Genomic DNA, 17,604 nt, shown 5'->3' on the forward strand with positions numbered 1-17,604 from the left:
AGAATATATATATATATATGTATTAACTGAATTACTCTGCTGTACACCCGAATCCCTGTAAATCAACTATACTTCGATTTTTTTAAAAAGGCATAAACCTGGATGATTAACCTCCACCTATGTGAACATGTTGTAAAGTCAGAAGTAAAAGCAGGATAAGAACATGGGGCACAGAATTTCACACTCCCTGAATTTCCTTCTTATTTTTAGTTTGTTTTTGTTTTTTTTTTTGCAGTACGTGGGCCTCTCACTGCTGTGGCCTCTCCCTTTGCGGAGCACAGGCTCCGGACGCGCCGGCTCAGCGGCCATGGCTCACGGGCCCAGCCGCTCCGCGGCATGTGGGATCTTCCCGGACCGGGGCACGAACCCGCGTCCCCTGCATCGGCAGGCGGACTCTCAACCACTGCGCCACCAGGGAAGCCCTCCTCCTTCTTATTTTTTAAATACAGATCACTCCCCAGCCCAGGGCCACTCGAGCATGCAAGGTTCTAGCAGATGTCAGAGAAGTGAGGGACGGCGACAGTTTCAGTCATGGAAGTCAGCATGACCTGAGGATGAGGACACATCCAGACCCACAAGTACAGCAGGGAAGAAGGGCTCTGGACACCACGTGAGTCAGGACGCTTCCACTCTGACGCTCTGCCTTCATCCACTGACGGCTAAGGAGTCAATCAGTAAAAAGTCACTGTTCTGAAACCCAGCTGCGTTAGTCACTCTCTCACCTTCTAAAATGGAAGGGACGGAACCGAATGTTTGCTAAGATCCCCTCCAGATGGTTTCTTTTGTCAAAGAAGCCATGCTCTGTGCAGAAGTGAGGCAACCCGTAAGATACTAAAGTTTGATTCCCAGCTTTCAAACTTTATGTTTTTGTTTAGGTCATATTTATTCTGAAGCATGTCAAATAAAAAAAACAAATCGGGATTTGTAAGGTAAGGAGAGACTACGCATAAGGATTATTACAAGAGGGAGAAAAGGGGCGATTTTTTTCCTCCCAGTTTTATTGAGATATAACTGACATAAAGCACTGTATAAACTTAAAGCGCACAGCAATAATGGTCTGACTTACATACGTCATGAAATGATTATCACAATGAGTTTTAGTGTACATCCTTCATCTCACACAAACACAAAATTAAAGAAATAGAAAAATAAATGTTTTCCTTTTAATGAGAACTCAGGATTTACTGTCTTAAAAACTTTCATCTATTTATATATTTTTATATATATTTCATATATTATCATATACAATGATATTTCATATATAACATACAGTAATGTTAATTATATTTATCACGTTGTACGTTACATCCCTAGTACTTATTTATCTTATAACTGGAAGTTTGTACTTTTTGACCCCCTTCATCCAACTCCCTCTCCTCTCCACCTCCCCCCACCTTCGATAACCACAAATCTGGTCTCTTTTTCTATGAGTTTGTTTTTGAAGTATAACTGACCTACAACACTGTTAGTTCCTATCACACAACACAGTGATTTGCTATCTCCCTATGTTTCAGAAAAGGGACTACTGCAACAGAGAAAACTCAGACCTTGGGGTCTCCAACAATCTCCCCAGTTTAAAAGCATTTTACAAAAATGACTTTTGACCTTCAAAGTCACGAAGTCGGAAAGTTAGACTCAGCACTTGCCTGCTTTTTAAGTAACTGTAAGCACCATCGCTAATGCAAGAACACCTTCAGTGAGTTTAATTACTGAAAAATTACTTTATTGAAAACAATTAAGAGCCTGGTGATGGAAACATCCTAATAGAAAAGAAACGTCAACCACGGTCCCCCTCCGTAACTTCCAAGTGTAAATCCACGTGAAAAATGCCAGCCAGTGTTGTTCTGACGAATCCCAAGGAACCAAAAACAAGTGTGACCACTCATACTGCGTGACCTTAGGAAGTGCTCACAAAGACGTTCTAACTTTCCTCCTGCAGGGCTGCCTCCCAGACCTTCCCTGAAGTGCACAGCAAGTTCTGTTCTTGAAAAAGGATCTGGCTGGCACTTCCTTTGCTGCCCTGGCACAAAGGTCACCAAGACAATAATCTGATCCACCCTGGAACATTTCCTCCCGTAAGAAAACTCTCTCTCCAAAGACAAAGCAAACAGTGATGCAGAAAACAAGAAACTAAAGCACCAGCCACGGTCAAGGACAGAGATAAGGGATGACACAGCAGAAAGAACAGTCTGACAGAACGTTCTGTAAGAACCCTCACCTGGGCCACCAGGGAGGTCCCCCTGACGCAAGATGTGCCCCTGGCAAGTCATGAGGAAGCTGGACGTTGCTTCTTCCCTCTCCAGGGCCAATAATTCCTTACACATTGCTGAGAGGCTCAGACAAGGAAAGTACAGGAAAGGAAGGGATTTTTTAAACTGGAAAGCATAACTCCTGTGATTCTCACTTTTTAAAAAACATATCCCACACGTTGTTAGCAAAACTATCACAGCTTCCTTCGACGGCCCTTGAAATTTCAAAATCATGTGTTTTCATTTTCCAAATCTAAAATATTAACAAAGTTTTATTCGAACTACACACGTACCTGCTCCCAAGATGCAGATGTGCTTCTGCCCGTCCAGGCTGTATCTCCCCCTGGTCCGCTGGAAATCCACACTCCGCTTGTCACGGCATCACTCTCACCTGCTAGCATTTGGCTCCTTTTTTTTTTTTTTTCCTGTTTTCCTGCTCTCCCTCATTTCACTCAAGACCAGGGACAGACCACCTTGCTAGGAACACTAAAACCTTGCATGACACTGTCATAATAAACATTCACAAAACTAGCCGGGCAAAATGACTCTGGAGTCCAAACGCAGACCATAAGGACATGAGCATTATTAAAAGGCCACCTGGATAAAGATGTTATGAGCTTGGATTTCCCTGGTGGTGCAGAAGAGTAGCCCCCGCTCACTGCAACCAGAGAAAGGCCGCGCACAGCAACAAAGACCCAATGCAGCCAAAAATAAATAAATAAATTTATTAAAAAAAAAAAAAAATATATATATATATGTGCTTCTTTAAAAAAAGAAAAAAAAGATTTTTTGATCTTCTCCTGAAGCTTCTGCTCTCTTGGCCATGTTCTTTGCAGGACACCACCCTGGTTGCCTCTAAGCACGGCAAGTCCTCCGTCTATAACCAGAAAAGACAGCCCACCCCCCATCTCAATGAACTGACATGACAAGGACTCAAATTACTGCATGATGAATTCAACTCCTGCAATAGTCCAGGCAGATAATCCAGAGTCTTGCCTCAGTATTCTCTGCTCCCTAAAAGCAGGCAAAGAAAAAACAACTAGCTCACTGTTTGGGGCCACGGTCAAGAATAAAATGTATGTGTGGATAACAGAGCAAACAGCTGTGAGAATCCCCTACCAACAGGAACACGAAATAACACATCAGTAACTCGCAGCGTGGCACGGCCTGGACTCGACTGCAGGCCTAAGCACAGCTGAGGCCACCAGACACAGAGAAATGGCGACAGCGTCCTGTTCCGAGCTCTTTGCAGCCTAGGTGTCAACTCAGTCAAAGGCCGAGCCCCCTGCAGGCTGGAGCCCCGTCCCTGATCCCCTCTCCCTGCTCTTTTCCCCTCCCCTCCTGTCCCTGACTAGGGGCTGCCTCCCAGGAGTCTCCTTTCCTGGTTCTACACACCGTGCACTTGGTTCCTACTTGTGCACCAATCACTGCCTATCTGATTTCAAAAAGAAAGCAGACACACATTATTCAGCCTTAAAAGGAAAGAAATTCTGACACACGCCATGACATGGATGAACCTTTTTTTTTTTTTTGGCCTTTTTAATCATTTGCATATTATTTCCTAATTTGTCTCCAGCTTCTGACATGGCTGAACCTTGAGGACATTATGCTAAGTGAGATAAGCCAGCCACAAGAGGGCGAACACTGCAAGATTCCACTTACAGGAGGCTCTTAAGGTCATCAAGATCAGAGAGACAGGAAGCAGAGAGTGGTTTTCAGGGTCTGGGGGAGGGAGGAATGGGGAGTCAGTGTTTAACGGGTACAGAGTTTCCATGTGTGAAGGTGAAAATTCTAGAGCTGGATGGTGGCGATGGTAGCACAACAGTATGAATGCGCTTAATGCCTCTGAACTGTGCACTTAAAAACGGTTAAGCTGGACTATTCACAACAGCCAGGACGTGGAAGCAACCTAAGTGTCCAGCGACAGATGAGTGGATAAAGACGTGGTACATTTATACCATGGAATATTACTCAGCCATAAAAAATTGCAGTAGTGCCATTTGCAGCAACACGGATGGACCTAGAGATTATCATACTAAGTGAGGTAAGCCAGAGAAAGACAAATATCATATAGTGCTTGTATGTGGAATCTAACAAAATGATAAAAATGAACTGATTTACAAAACAGAAGCAGACTCACAGACACAGAGAGCAGACTTGTGGTTGCCAAGGGTGAGGAGGGTAGAGGAGGGATGGATCAGGAGTCTGGGATTAGCAGATAAACAACAAGGTTCTACTGTATAACACAGGGACTTATATTCAATATCCTATAGTAAACCGTAATGGAAAAGAAAAAGAAAGAAAAAAATGGTTAAGCTGGTCAATCTTATATTTCACCACAATAAAAAAAAATTTATTTTATTTTTTTAAAGAAAGCAAGTAAGACCCCCGGTTTTGCAAGTTCTTCTACTGTTCAGTGGTCCTGGTGGCTGGTTACAGAGCTCAGACTCAGATAGCCCTGGGCTATCCCTGGCCCTGGTTTCTCAGAAAGGGCCCATGAAGTCTTATCTGTGATCACACGCACCACCTTCCTTCCCTTTCTTACAAACAGAAGTCTTGACTGCTGAGCCCTTGACCTTCTCTTGCATACTTTACCCCTCATTCACCCACGCTATTTACTGAGCTGACCACACTCCAGGCTCTGCCCTGGGCACTGGAGGGTCAGTAGTGAGCACGACTCTGAGAAAACTTTGATTTTCATGAGGCAGGTAAGCATTTAAATAAAAGGGAAACCTTCAAACGGCCTCCTCCGTTCTGGCCCTTGAGTCCTTCCAGTACTCAGCTCTACTAATGTTTCCCTTTTATAAAGCCTTGGGATTCTTTGGTCCATGTAAGTTAACAAAATACTAGTAATAGCAACTTCTCTCTCCTTCCCACCACAGCCACCCACAGATCTCTGTTGCCAAATAATAATCACGTTCACCCACGAAATTATCCCCCCAGCTCTTCCACCTCTGCTTAAAAAGAAACAGAAAAAGTTATCATGGAAATTCTCCCCATACTGCCGCGTGAGCAGCCAGAGACAAGTGAAGATATAAATCGTTCCTGTGGGCCACGCTTCCTGTTCCTACCACGTCCTGGTGCCGCCCAGGGCTTTCCTACAGCTCCTGTTTGTGCTTTATCTGAGATGCAAAACCCTGGGCAGGGAGCCTTTCTCAATGCTCAAGACACAATAAAAATATTAAATGTGGTGAGTCAATATCACTGTGCAAGATGGCCAAGTGACTCCCAGAAGAGGGCTAAGTACCTAAATCAATACCACAAGCCTGAGACACAAATCCCTTTCCCATCCTCTCTGCCCTAACCCAAGAAAAGAGGCACTGGAACGAACAATTGCCTACTCGGACCTTCTGTGGGCAAGAGGACAGAGGAAAATGAAGCATCTGCAGACCAGCCATGGGTCACGTCCAAGGCAAGCACCTACTCAAGTGGAAACCAAAGGAAGCAGATCTTTTTAATTTATTTTCTAAGTGGCGTCTAGTTGACTTACAATGTTGTGTTAATTTCAAGTATACAGCAAAGTGATCCAGTTATACATATTATGTATGGATCTATTCTTTTCAGATTCTTTTCCCTTATAGGTTATTACAAGATAATTGAATGTAGTTCCCTGTGCATTACAGTAGGTCCTTGTTGCTTATCTATTTTATATATAGTAGTGCGTATATGTTAATCCCAAACTCCCAATTTATCCCGCCCAACCCCCCTTTCCCCCTTGGTAACCATAAGTTTGTTTTCTATGTCTGTGAGTCTGTTTCTGTTTTGTAAATAAGTTCATTTGTATCATTCTTTTAGATTCCACATGTAGGCACTATCATATATTTGTCTTTGTATGGCTTACTGCATTTAGTATGATAATCTCTAGGTCCATCCATGTTGATGCAAGTGGCTTTATTTCATTCTTTTTATGGTTCAAGGAAGCAGATCTTGGTTCAACAGAAAGAATGGCCCAAGAATTAAATCTGCTGAGAACAACGACACTGCCAGGGGTGGTGGGGATTCAGTGTTAGCTGCTGCAGCCTTTACAGAAGGCAGTTGGGCAATATACATATCAAAGGTCTTATAAATGTACATCCACTGGATGCAACAATTCCTTATTACGGGCACACCCCAGAGATGCGGTGGGCTGGGTTCAGACTGCTGCAATAAAGCAGATAGCACAATAAAGCGAGTCGAAAAAGGTTTTGATTTTCCGGGGCCTATAAAAGTTATGTCTACACTATCCTAGAGTCTGTTAAGCGTGCAATAGCATTACGTCTACATAAACAATGGATATTGGTTCAAGATGGCAGAGTAGGACGTGTGCTCACTCCCTCTTGCAAGAGCACCGGAATCACAACTAATTGCTGAACAGTCATCGACAGGAAGACACTGGAACTCGCCAGAAAAGATACCCCACATCCAAAGACAAAGGAGACGCCCAGTGAGATGGTAGGAGGGGCGCGATCACAATCAAATCAAATCCCACAACCGCTACGTGGGTGACTCACAAATTGGAAAACAATTATACCACAGAAGTCCACCCACTGGAGGGAAGGTTCTGAGCCTCATGTCAGGCTTCCCAACCCAGGGGTCTGGCAACGGGAGGAGGAATTCCCAGAGAATCAGACTTTGAAGGCTAGTGGGATTTGACTGCAGGACTTCGACAGAACTGGGAGAAACAGAGACTCCAGTCCTGGAGGGCACACACAAAGCACTGTGCACATCAGGACCCAGGGGGAGGGAGCAGTGACGCCATAGGAGACTGAACTCAACCTACCTGCTAGTGTTGGAGGGTCTCCTGCAGAGGCGAGGGGGGGCAGCTGTGGCTCACTGCGGGGACGAGGACACTGGCAGCAGAAGTTCTGGGAAGTACTCCTTGGTGTGAGCCCTCCCAGAGTCACCATTAGCCCCACCAAAGAGCTGGGTAGGCTCCAATCCTGGGTCACCTCAGGCCAACCAACCAACAGGGAGGGAACTCAGCCCCACCCATCAGCAGACAAGGCTATTAAAGTTTTACTGAACTCTGCCCACCAGAGCAACACCCAGCTCTACCCACCACCAGTCCCTCCCAGCAGGAAGCTTGCTCAAGCCTCTTAGATAGCCTCATCCACCAGAGGACAGACAGCAGAAAGAAGAACTACAATTCTGCAGCCTGTGGAAGCAAAGCCACATGCACAGAAAGATAAACAAAATGAAAAGGCAGAGGACTATGTACCGGATGAAGGAACAAGATAAAAAATGAAGACAGCCTAAGAGAGCTCTGGGACGACATTAAATGCACCAACATTCGCATTACAGGGGTCCTGGAAGGAGAAGAGAGAGGGAAAGGACCTGAGAAAATATCTGAAGAGATTATAACATGGAAAAGGAAATAGCCACCCAAGTGAAGGAAGTGCAGAGAGTGCCAGGCAGGATAAACCCAAGGAGAAACACGCCAAGACACATAGTAAATATGATATATTTAAAGTGATGAAAGGGAAGAATCTACAACCAAGATGACTCTACCCGGCAAGGACCTCATTCAGATTGAATGGAGAAATCAAAAGCTTTACAGACAAGCAAAAGCTAAGAGAATTCAGCACCACCAAACCAGCTCTACAACAAGAGACCCACTTCAGACCTAGGGACACATACAGACTGAAAGTGAGGGGATGGAAAAAGATATTCCATGCAAATGGAAATCAAAAGAAAGCTGGAGTAGCAATACTCATATCAGATAAAATAGATTTTAAAATAAAGAATGTTACAAGAGAAAAGGAAGAACACTACATAATGATCAAGAGACCAATCCAAGAAGAAGATATAACAACTATAAATATATATGCACCCAACACAGGAACACCTCAATATATAAGGCAAATGGTACAGCTATAAAAGAGAAAATCGACAGTAACATAATAATAGAAAGGGATTTTAACACCTCACTTACACCAACGGACAGATCAACCAGACAGAAAATTAATAAGGAAACACAAGCTTTAAATGACACAACAGACCAGATAGATTTAATTGATATTTACAGGACATTCCATCCGAAAACAGCAGATTTCTTCTCAAGTGCACATAGAACATTCTCCAGGATAGATCACATCTTGGGTCACAAATCAAGCCTCAGTAAATTTAAGAAAACTGAAATCATATCAAGCATCTTTCCCGACCACAACGCTATGAGATTAGAAATCAATTACAGGGGAAAAAACGTAAAAAACACAAATACAGGGAGGCTAAACAATATGTTACTAAATAACCAAGAGATCACTGAAGAAATCAAAGAGGAAAACAGAAAATACCAGGAGACAAATGACAAAGAAAATACTACGATCCAAAACCTATGGGATGCAGCAAAAGCAATTCTAAGAAGGAAGTTTATAGCAATACAATCCTACCTCAAGAAACAAGAAAAATCTCAAACAATCTAACCTTAGACCTAAAGGAACTAGAAAAAGAAGAACAAACAAAACCTAAAGTTAGTAGAAGGAAAGATATCATAAAGATCAGAGCAGAAATAAATGAAATAGAAACAAAGAAAACAATAGTAAAGATCAATAAAACTAAAAGCTGGTTCTTTGAAAGGATAAACAAAATTGATAAACCTTTAGCCAGACTCATCAACAAAAAGAGGGAGAGGACTCCAATCAATAAAATTAGAAATGAAAAAGGAGAAGTTACAACAGACACTGCAGAAATACAAAGCATCGTAAGAGACTACTACAAGCAACTCTATGCCACTAAAATGGACAACCTGGAAGCAATGGACAAATGCTTAGAAATGTATCACCTTCCAAGACTGAACCAGGAAGAAACAGAAAATATGAACAGACCAATCACAAGTAATGAAGTTGAAACTTTGATTAAAACGCTTCCAACAAACAAAAGTCCAGGACCAGATGGCTTCACAGGTGAATTCTATCAAACATTTAGAGAAAAGCTAACACCCATCCTTCTCAAACTCCTCCAAAAAACTGCAGAGGAAGGAACACTCCCAAACTCATTCTATGAGGCCACCATAGGAATAAACCTACCTAAGGAGGTAAAAGACCTGTACTCAGAAAACTATAAGACACTGATAAAAGAACTCAATGATGACATGAACAGATGGAGAGATATACCATGTTCTTGGATTAGAAAAATCAATACTGTGAAAATGACTATACTACCCAAAGCAATCTACAGATTCAGTGCAATCCCTATCAAATTACCAATGGCATTTTTTACAGAACTAGAACAAAAAAATCTTAAAATTTGTATGGAGACACAAAAGACCCCAAATAGCCAAAGCAATCTTGAGGGAAAGAAAGGGAGCTGGAGGAATCAGACTCCCTGTCTTCAGACTATACTACAAAGCCTACAACAGAAATATAATAGAAATAATACTACGGAAATAATACTACAACAGAAATATAGATCAGTGGAATAGGATAGAAAGCCCAGAGATAAACCCATGCACTTATGGTCAACTAATCTATCACAAAGGAGGCAAGGATATACAATGGAGAAAAGACAGTCTCTTCAATAAGTGGTGCTGGGAAAACTGGACAGCTACATGTAAAAGAATGAAATTAGAACACTCCCTAACACCATACACAAAAATAAACTCAAAATGGATTAAAGATCTAGGGACTTCCCGGGTGGCGCAGTGGTTAAGAATCTGCCTGCCAATGCAGGGGACATGGGTTTGAGCCCTGGTCCGGGAAGATCCCACATGCCGCGGAGTAACTAAGCCCATGCCCCACAACTACTGAGTCTGCGCTCTAGAGCCCATGAGCCACAGCTACTGAGCCTGTGTGTCACAACTACTGAAGCCCACATGCCTAGAGCCCATGCTCCACAAGAGAAGCCACCGCAATGAGAAGCCTGTCCAATGCAACGAAGAGTGGCCCCCGCTTGCCGCAACTAAAGAAAGCCCATGTGCAGCAGCAAAGACCCAACGAAGCCAAAATAAATAAGTTTATTACAAAAAAAAAAAGTGGATTAAAGACCTAAATGTAAGACCAGACACTATAAAACTCTTAGAGGAAAATATAGGGAGAACACTCTGACATAAATCACAGCAAGACCTTTTTTGACTCACCTCCTAGAGTAATGGAAACCAAAATATATAAACAGCTCATGCAGCTCAATATTAAAAAAAACAAACAACCCAATCAAAAAGTGAGCAGAAAACCTAGACACTTCTCCAAAGAAAACATACAGATGGCCACGAAGCACATGAAAAGCTGCTCAACATCACTAATTATTAGAGAAATGCAAATCAAAACTGCAGTGAGGTATCACCTCACACCAGTCAGAATGGGCATCATCAGATAATCTACAAACAACAAATGCTGGAGAGGGTGTGGAGGAAAGGGAACACTCTTGCACTGTTGGTGGGAATGTTAAGTGATACAGCCACTATGGAGAACAGTATGGAGGTTCCTTAAAAAGCTAAAAATAGATCCAGCAATCCCACTCCTGGGCATATACCCTGAGAAAACCATAATTCAAAAAGATACATGCACCCCAATGTTCACTGCAGCACTATTTACAGTAGCCAGATCATGGAAGCAACCTAAATGCCCATCGACAGACGAATGGACAAAAAAGATGTGGTACACATATACAATTATTACTCAGCCATAAAAAGGAACGAAACTGGGTCATTTGTAGAGACATGGATGGACCTAGAGACTGTCATACAGAGTGAAGTAAGTCAGAAATAGAAAAACAAATATCGTGTGTTAATGCATATATGTGGAATCTAGAAAAATGGTACAGATGAAACTGTTAGCAAGGCAGAAATAGAGACACAGATGTAGAGAACATCTACATGTTCTCTACAAGCGGGGGAAGGGGGGAATGAACTGGGAGATGGGATTGACATATATATATGTCAATATGTCAATTGACATATATATATATACACTAATATGTATAAAATAGATAATTAATTTAAAAAGAAGACCTATTAAGTAATAGAAGACATGAGGAGATGAAAAAATAAACTAACAAACAATGTACATGCCTTAATTTAAAAAAACACCATATTGGGCTTCCCTGGGGTGCAGTGGTTGAGAATCTGCCTGCTAATGCAGGGCACACGGGTTCGAGCCCTGGTCTGGGAGGATCCCACATGCTGCGGAGCAACTGGGCCCGTGAGCCACAACTATTGAGCCTGCGCGTCTGGAGCCTGTGCTCCGCAACAAGAGAGGCTGCGACAGTGAAAGGCCCGTGTACCGCAAAACAAAAACAAAAAAGACAAATAAAAAACAAACAAAAAGAACGTTTCCTTACATGATTAAAGAAATCAATCTGGGGCTTCCCTGGTGGCGCAGTGGTTAAGAATCCACCTGCCAATGCAGAGGACACGGGTTCGAGCTCTGGTCTGGCAAGATCCCACATGCCGCGGAGCAACTAAGCCCGTGCGCCACAACTACTGGGCCTAGGCTCTAGAGCCCGTGAGCCACAACTATTGAGCCTGCGCGTCTGGAGCCTGTGCTCCGCAACAAGAGAAGCCACTACAATGAGAAGCCCCCACTCGCCGCAACTAGAGAAAGCCTACGCACAGCAATGAAGACCCAATGCAGCCAAAAATTAAAAAAAGAGAAATCAATCTGTGTCCTGGAAGAGCACGTGGAGTTGCAGAAAAATGTAACATGGTATATGCTCAAGGGAGTAACAGGTTATAACCAAGTTCCTAAAGGGACTAATGCTACTGAACTTCAGTGATAAAAAAGTTATCCCCACAAAAAGCACATCACCCACAAGGCGGGGGCAGGAATCACACCAGCCTGAGATTTCTCCCTTTGCCACTTAAATACTGAAAGACCCCGAAGTGATGGCCACCAAGCTCCAGAGTCTGGCCAGAGCCCATCAGACCCAGCCAAGGTGTCATTCGAGTTCAAAAGCAAGGCACAAACACTTGCAAATGTGAGATGTTATTAGGAGAAGAAAACAGTAATATAGCCAATTAAGACAGGAACCAAAATAAAAGACTCTGTGCTGGGAAAGCTGTACCTGATGGAAGCATTAAATCAATTTACATAGAGAACTGAGCCAAATAATGGTGGAAAGTGTGGTTACAGAAGAGAATGGAAATTACCACGTACAATGAATAGTAAGACTTTTAAAATGAGAGCCTAATGGACATATATACACCACCAAATGTAAAATAGGTAGCTAGTGGGAAGCAGCTGCATAGCACAGGGAGATCAGCTCAGTGCTTTGTGACCACCTAGAGGGGACAGATAGGGAGGGTGGGAGGGAGATACAAGAGGGAGGGGATATGGGGATATATGTATACATATAGCTGATTCATTTTGTTATAAAGCAGAAACTAACACACCATTGTAAAGCAATTATACTCCAATAAAGATGTTAGGAAAAAAAAAAAATGAGAGCCTGGGGAAGCAGGGGAGGGATGAGAACGCTGACATCCCTGTCCTTCAGGAGGGGAGTCAATGAACATTGCCAGAACGGAAACACTGTCTTCAAAAGCCACAATTCTGACCTTGTCATGCTTTTAAACATCTCTCCCCTTGACCTTAAATGAACCTTTTAGAAAGTGCTCGGTGTTTATTTGAAGCATCTTTCCTTTTATTGAAATCCACTAAAAACACTATTTTTATCATAAACTAGCACTGTCAGAGAAGCTGCATTTTTATAAAGCTCGTCTATCCTTCTTCATAACTATCCCTGGACTTGTCTAAATGCATTAGAAAGTTGTGTTGGGAATTCTCTGGCGGTCCAGTGGTTAGGACTCAACGCTTTCACTGCCGTGGTCCCAGGTGTAATCCCTGGTCAGGGAACTAATAACCCCAAGCCATGCAGTGTGGCCAAAAAAATACAAAAAAAAAAAAGTTGCCTGGATGATGTGACCCCAGTGGCACTGGAGGTACCCTTGGGCGCCTAGGATGTGGGGCAAGATATATTTTCTTATCTGTACTTTCCAGTATTAGCTGATTATACTGAGCGCGCATCATTTCATCACTTAATGCAAACAGAGAATGATTTGTTCAAAAAAAAACAGACTGGAAAAACATGCCAAGCTGTGAACAGCTGTTAGTAATGGTGGATATGGATGACAATTTTCTTCTTTAAACTTTCCTGTATTTTTTCCAGGAAAAAAAAAAATTCATCCAATGTTGTTTAAGAATGTGAGGTGACAATGAAAGTTTATGGTGATTAGTAAAATGTTAAGAGGAAACAAACACAACTAAAAACCTCTGTGGAGAGGCACATACGCAGACACAAGAGTGATGAGCACCAGATAAAAGGTTATAGGTGATTTCTTTCTCCTCCTTTCTTACCTATTTTCTAATTTCTTAAGGATGAACATTTATTACTTGTGTGATTAAAAAGACACATCTTGGGGGTTTTTTTAATATACATTATTTTATTTTTATTTATTTATTTAATTTATTTATTTTTGGCTGCATCGGGTCTTCGTTGCTGCGCGCAGGCTTTCTCTAATTGCGGCACGTGGGCGTCTCACTGCGGTGGCTTCTCTTGTTGCAGAGCACTGACTCTAGGCGTATGGGCTTCAGTAGTTGTGTCATGCAGGCTCAGTAGCTGTGGCTCACGGGCTCTAGCACTCAGGCTCAGTCGTTGTGGTGCACGGGCTTACTTGCTCCGCAGCATGTGGGAACCTCCCGGACCAGGGCACGAACCCATGTCCCCTGCACTGGCAGGCGGACTCTCAAGCACTGCGCCATCAGGGAAGCCCCGGTTTTGTTTTTTAATAGAAGTGGCTTCTCAGGGTGCAACGATTCCCAGCCCCAGAGGAGCTGGAGTGACGAGGCGGAGTACTGCAGTGCATGCAGGAGGAACTGAAGCTCAGCTGGAGAGGATGCGAAGGTGATGTCTAAATTCCCGTAGGGCTCAGCCGTCCAGTGATTCAGCGCACACGTGGAACAAGGGTGAAGGCTGGCCTAAGACAGACCCAGCCCCAGACACCTCCCCTGCCCTGTTACGGTATAGGCACACGCCCCGGACTTGTGTGTTATGTCAGACACAAGATGAAGAAAACAGCTGGATTCACAGGCCCCTGGACCAACACGCCACTTGAAAGCCTGGATGCCCAAGCTTAGAGCCTCTACACGCTTCCAATGGTTGGAAAAGAAAAACAAAAAAAGAAAGGAAGAACAAAGAGCTCATGGCAGCAGATGAGGTTCTAGAAGGAGTTACCTTCTAGCGTCACGACCATGCAGATACTCATGCCCAGACCTCAAGGTGGGGAACACTCCACCTGGAACAAAACTCACCCGTGGCCACGGCCCAGTAAACGTCCGATCCACTCAGTAACTCACCACATGCTATGGGAGAATACACCTGGGAGCCGGGGACCTGGAGTAGAATTCGAAACGGAGCGACCCGGGCGTTGGAATCCAGCACCGCATCCAGGGCACCCACCAGGCGACCTTCAAGAGACAAGAGGACAACACACGTGTGAGCACAGGAACAGACAGGCCAGCAGCCCACGTGCAGCCATCTGCTCCCCACGCACGTGCCCTGCATCTAGGCTCGACCCCGGGCAACAGGCCTGGTGTCCAGCTCGTGAAGCCCAGAGACCTAGCTGCCTTGTCCCGTTTCAGAGCATCTGGAACAGAGTCTGGCATTTGCGGCCACTCAGCGCAGATTTGCAGAATCAATGAGTAAGTGAACAAGGGGCCCCCGACAAGCCACCCAAGCGAGCTGAGTCTTTGGTTCCCCCAGCGGCACGGTACAGGAGGCCACCGCATGCAGTAAATAAAGGCTAGGGATCCAGAGTCTGACGGCCTGACTTGAATTGTGGCTCCACTACTTTCCAGCTGTGTGACCTTGGGCAAGGTGTTTAACTTCTCTGTGCCCCAGTTTCCCCATTTGTAAAATGGACTAACCACAGCGTGTCTTCCGCACAAGGTAACTGTGAGAATTAAACCAGTTAATGTATGCAGCATTCAGAGGGCTCGGACTATCACCTGGCCATGAGAAGTATTACCTAAATGTTGTCCTTCATTATTATTATTATTATTATTATAATATCATCATCGCAAAGGTGGAAGAATAATCCAGCAGGGAACTGTGAGAAGCAAATAAGAAAACATACTGAGGGACTTCCCAGGTGGTCCAGTGGCTAAGACTCCACGTTCCCAGTGCAGGGGGCCCAGGTTCCATCCCTGGTCAGGGAACTAGATCCCGCATGCCTGCTGCAACTAAGAGTCTGCATGCCGCAACTAAGAAGCCTGCCTGCTACAACAAAGACCTGGCACAGCCAAATAAATAAATAAAATTAATATTAAAAAAAAAAAAAAAAACAACACAAAAGTTTACCATCCTGTTGTCATGAAAAGCACCGTGAATCGACAGCAGAGGGAAAAAATGACAGCACCTGCTCCTGCCCCATCTTCTACTGCCTGGAACTCAAGACGGTTGAGAGGATTAAGACCCTCTAATTCTTACGTATCAGGCCCTGAGGAAGGGCCACAAGTTTCTGCAGAATGTCCCATAGTTTTGTTTTGTCTGATGCTTCATCATAATTAGAGCATAATTAGATTCAGGTTATACATCACTGCAATGAGTCACAGAAGTGATGTTGTATCCCTTTTATCCCATCCTATCAGGTGCCAGGCGATTTTGTTTTGTCCCATTACTGGTAACACTCCTTTGACCAGTGGATGAAGAGTGTCTGCCAAGCTTCCGTCTGTGCGGTATCCCCTTTCTCTTTGTCATTAACAAGCACTCCGTGGAGAATTACTTTGAAACTCTGTTCCTCATTAACTTTTCAACTTATTCATTTAGCCATATCAGTCTGGGTTCACGTTCTCCTACTTTATCCAACGGGTTTGAGGCAGGAGGGAAGGGGGCAGGGCACAACCCTTAAAGAATGACACAGCCCTTGAGAAAAACTGGATACGACACAAACTGGTTGCTACCACTGTCCCCTCCCTGGCAGACGCCCCCCTCATCCTATCCAGGCTCCGACTGCCCACGCACCCCACCCCTACACTCACTGCGATCTGTCCCACTTAATGGCTTTAGGGGAAGAAGGGAGAAAGGGTGTGTGGGTTTTTAGAGCAATTATTCCTTAGGCTGCCCACAATTTTGGCCTCCTTACTGGTTGGCTGCTGACTTACAGATAACTGAGAGGCCTGAAAGCTCTCTGCTTTAATGTAGAATCTAAGCAGCAGCTTAGGGGAGCTCTGATAGAACACACCGGCTGGGGGGAAGGGAGCAGAGTGTGGAGTTAAGGTTGCATTTGGGTAAGATTGATGAAACACGTTTGCCTATCAAAAAAGGGGGCGTAATAAGGAGGCCGATGGAGACTAGAACTAAAGACCCTCACCCATCGCACACATGTACACCTGGCGCTCCCATCAAAACTCAGAGCTCCGTTTGGTAAAACCCTGAGCAACAAAAGACGGAAGTGGGCAGGCTGGGCAGTAACTCAGAGCAGAAGCAGTCTTTTTTTTTTTTTTTTAATTTTACTGAAGTATAGTTGATTTATTATGTTGTGTTAATTTCTGCTGTACAGCAAAGTGATTTGGTTTATATATATACATAAATATATAACATATATTCTCTTTCATATTCTTTTCCATGATGGTTTATCACAGGATATTGAGTATAGTTTGCTGTGCTCTACGGTAGGACCTTGTTGTTTATCCAGCCTATATATACTAGTTTGCACCTGCTAATCCCACACTGCCAATCCTCCCCACCCCACCCTCCCCCTTGGCAACCACAAGTCTGTTCTCTATGTCTATGAGTTTGCTTCTGTTACGTAGATATGTTTATTCAGATTCCACATGTAAGTGACATCATATGGTATTTGTCTTTCTCTTTCTGACTTACTTTACTTAGTACTGATGCCAAAAACCTGGCCTCTGTGCACCGGTGCTGAATCGAATCTCAGAGACAGAGTTTTGGGTGAAGTAGAAAAGAATACCTCTATTGCTTTGCCAGCCAAAGGGGGATACAGCGAGCTCGTGCCCCTTAAAGACTTTAGGTGGTAAAATTGTACATTATTACCACAATATCAACAGGCTCTAGTGTGACAGCAGATGACATCTGAAAGAACAGCAAGACCCCATCTGGGGAGGAGCCCAAACACAAAAGAGGTCAAAACCAGGACACCTGAGGAATCTGAAACCTGAGGCACCTACAGCTGTAGCTATAGGCACCTACAGCAAACCTTTAACACGGCCCAAGTCATAGTAAGAATAACATACAATTCACAATAAAGAACCACTCTTCAGTTCTTACTACCGGACACATCATGTCTGGCTTTCAACAAAGAATACTGAAAGGCAAGAAAAAACATGATCTGAAGAGCTAGCAAGCATCAGAATGGGCATCATACATGGCACAGATCTTGGAATTATCACACAAGGAATTTAAAATAACTGTGATTAATAGG

At 43.8% G+C, this 17,604-nt stretch overlaps 1 protein-coding gene across 6 annotated transcripts in view; it reads right to left on the reverse strand.

Annotated features, from left to right (window-relative positions):
• TBC1D8 (TBC1 domain family member 8) overlaps window positions 1-14,626 on the reverse strand; it is a 77,413-nt gene extending 62,787 nt beyond the window's left edge. For 4 of the 6 annotated variants that reach the window (XR_003003132.1, XM_024743907.1, XM_024743910.1 and 1 more), the window contains exon 1: window positions 14,516-14,621. Coding sequence is in view for 3 of the 6 variants with exons in the window: in XM_024743907.1 (XP_024599675.1) it covers window positions 14,516-14,520 (5 nt within the window). In the remaining 3 variants the exon portion in view is untranslated. Of the gene's footprint in view, window positions 1-7,008; window positions 7,064-14,515 lie in introns of those variants that run through there. The other 2 variants (XM_024743908.1, XM_024743911.1) reach the window with 2 other exon arrangements.
• Between the last annotated feature and the right edge of the window lie 2,978 nt (window positions 14,627-17,604).

Source organism: Neophocaena asiaeorientalis, unplaced genomic scaffold, assembly GCF_003031525.2.
Source record: "Neophocaena asiaeorientalis asiaeorientalis breed wild unplaced genomic scaffold, Neophocaena_asiaeorientalis_V1.1 scaffold114, whole genome shotgun sequence".
NCBI lineage: Eukaryota > Metazoa > Chordata > Mammalia > Artiodactyla > Phocoenidae > Neophocaena > Neophocaena asiaeorientalis.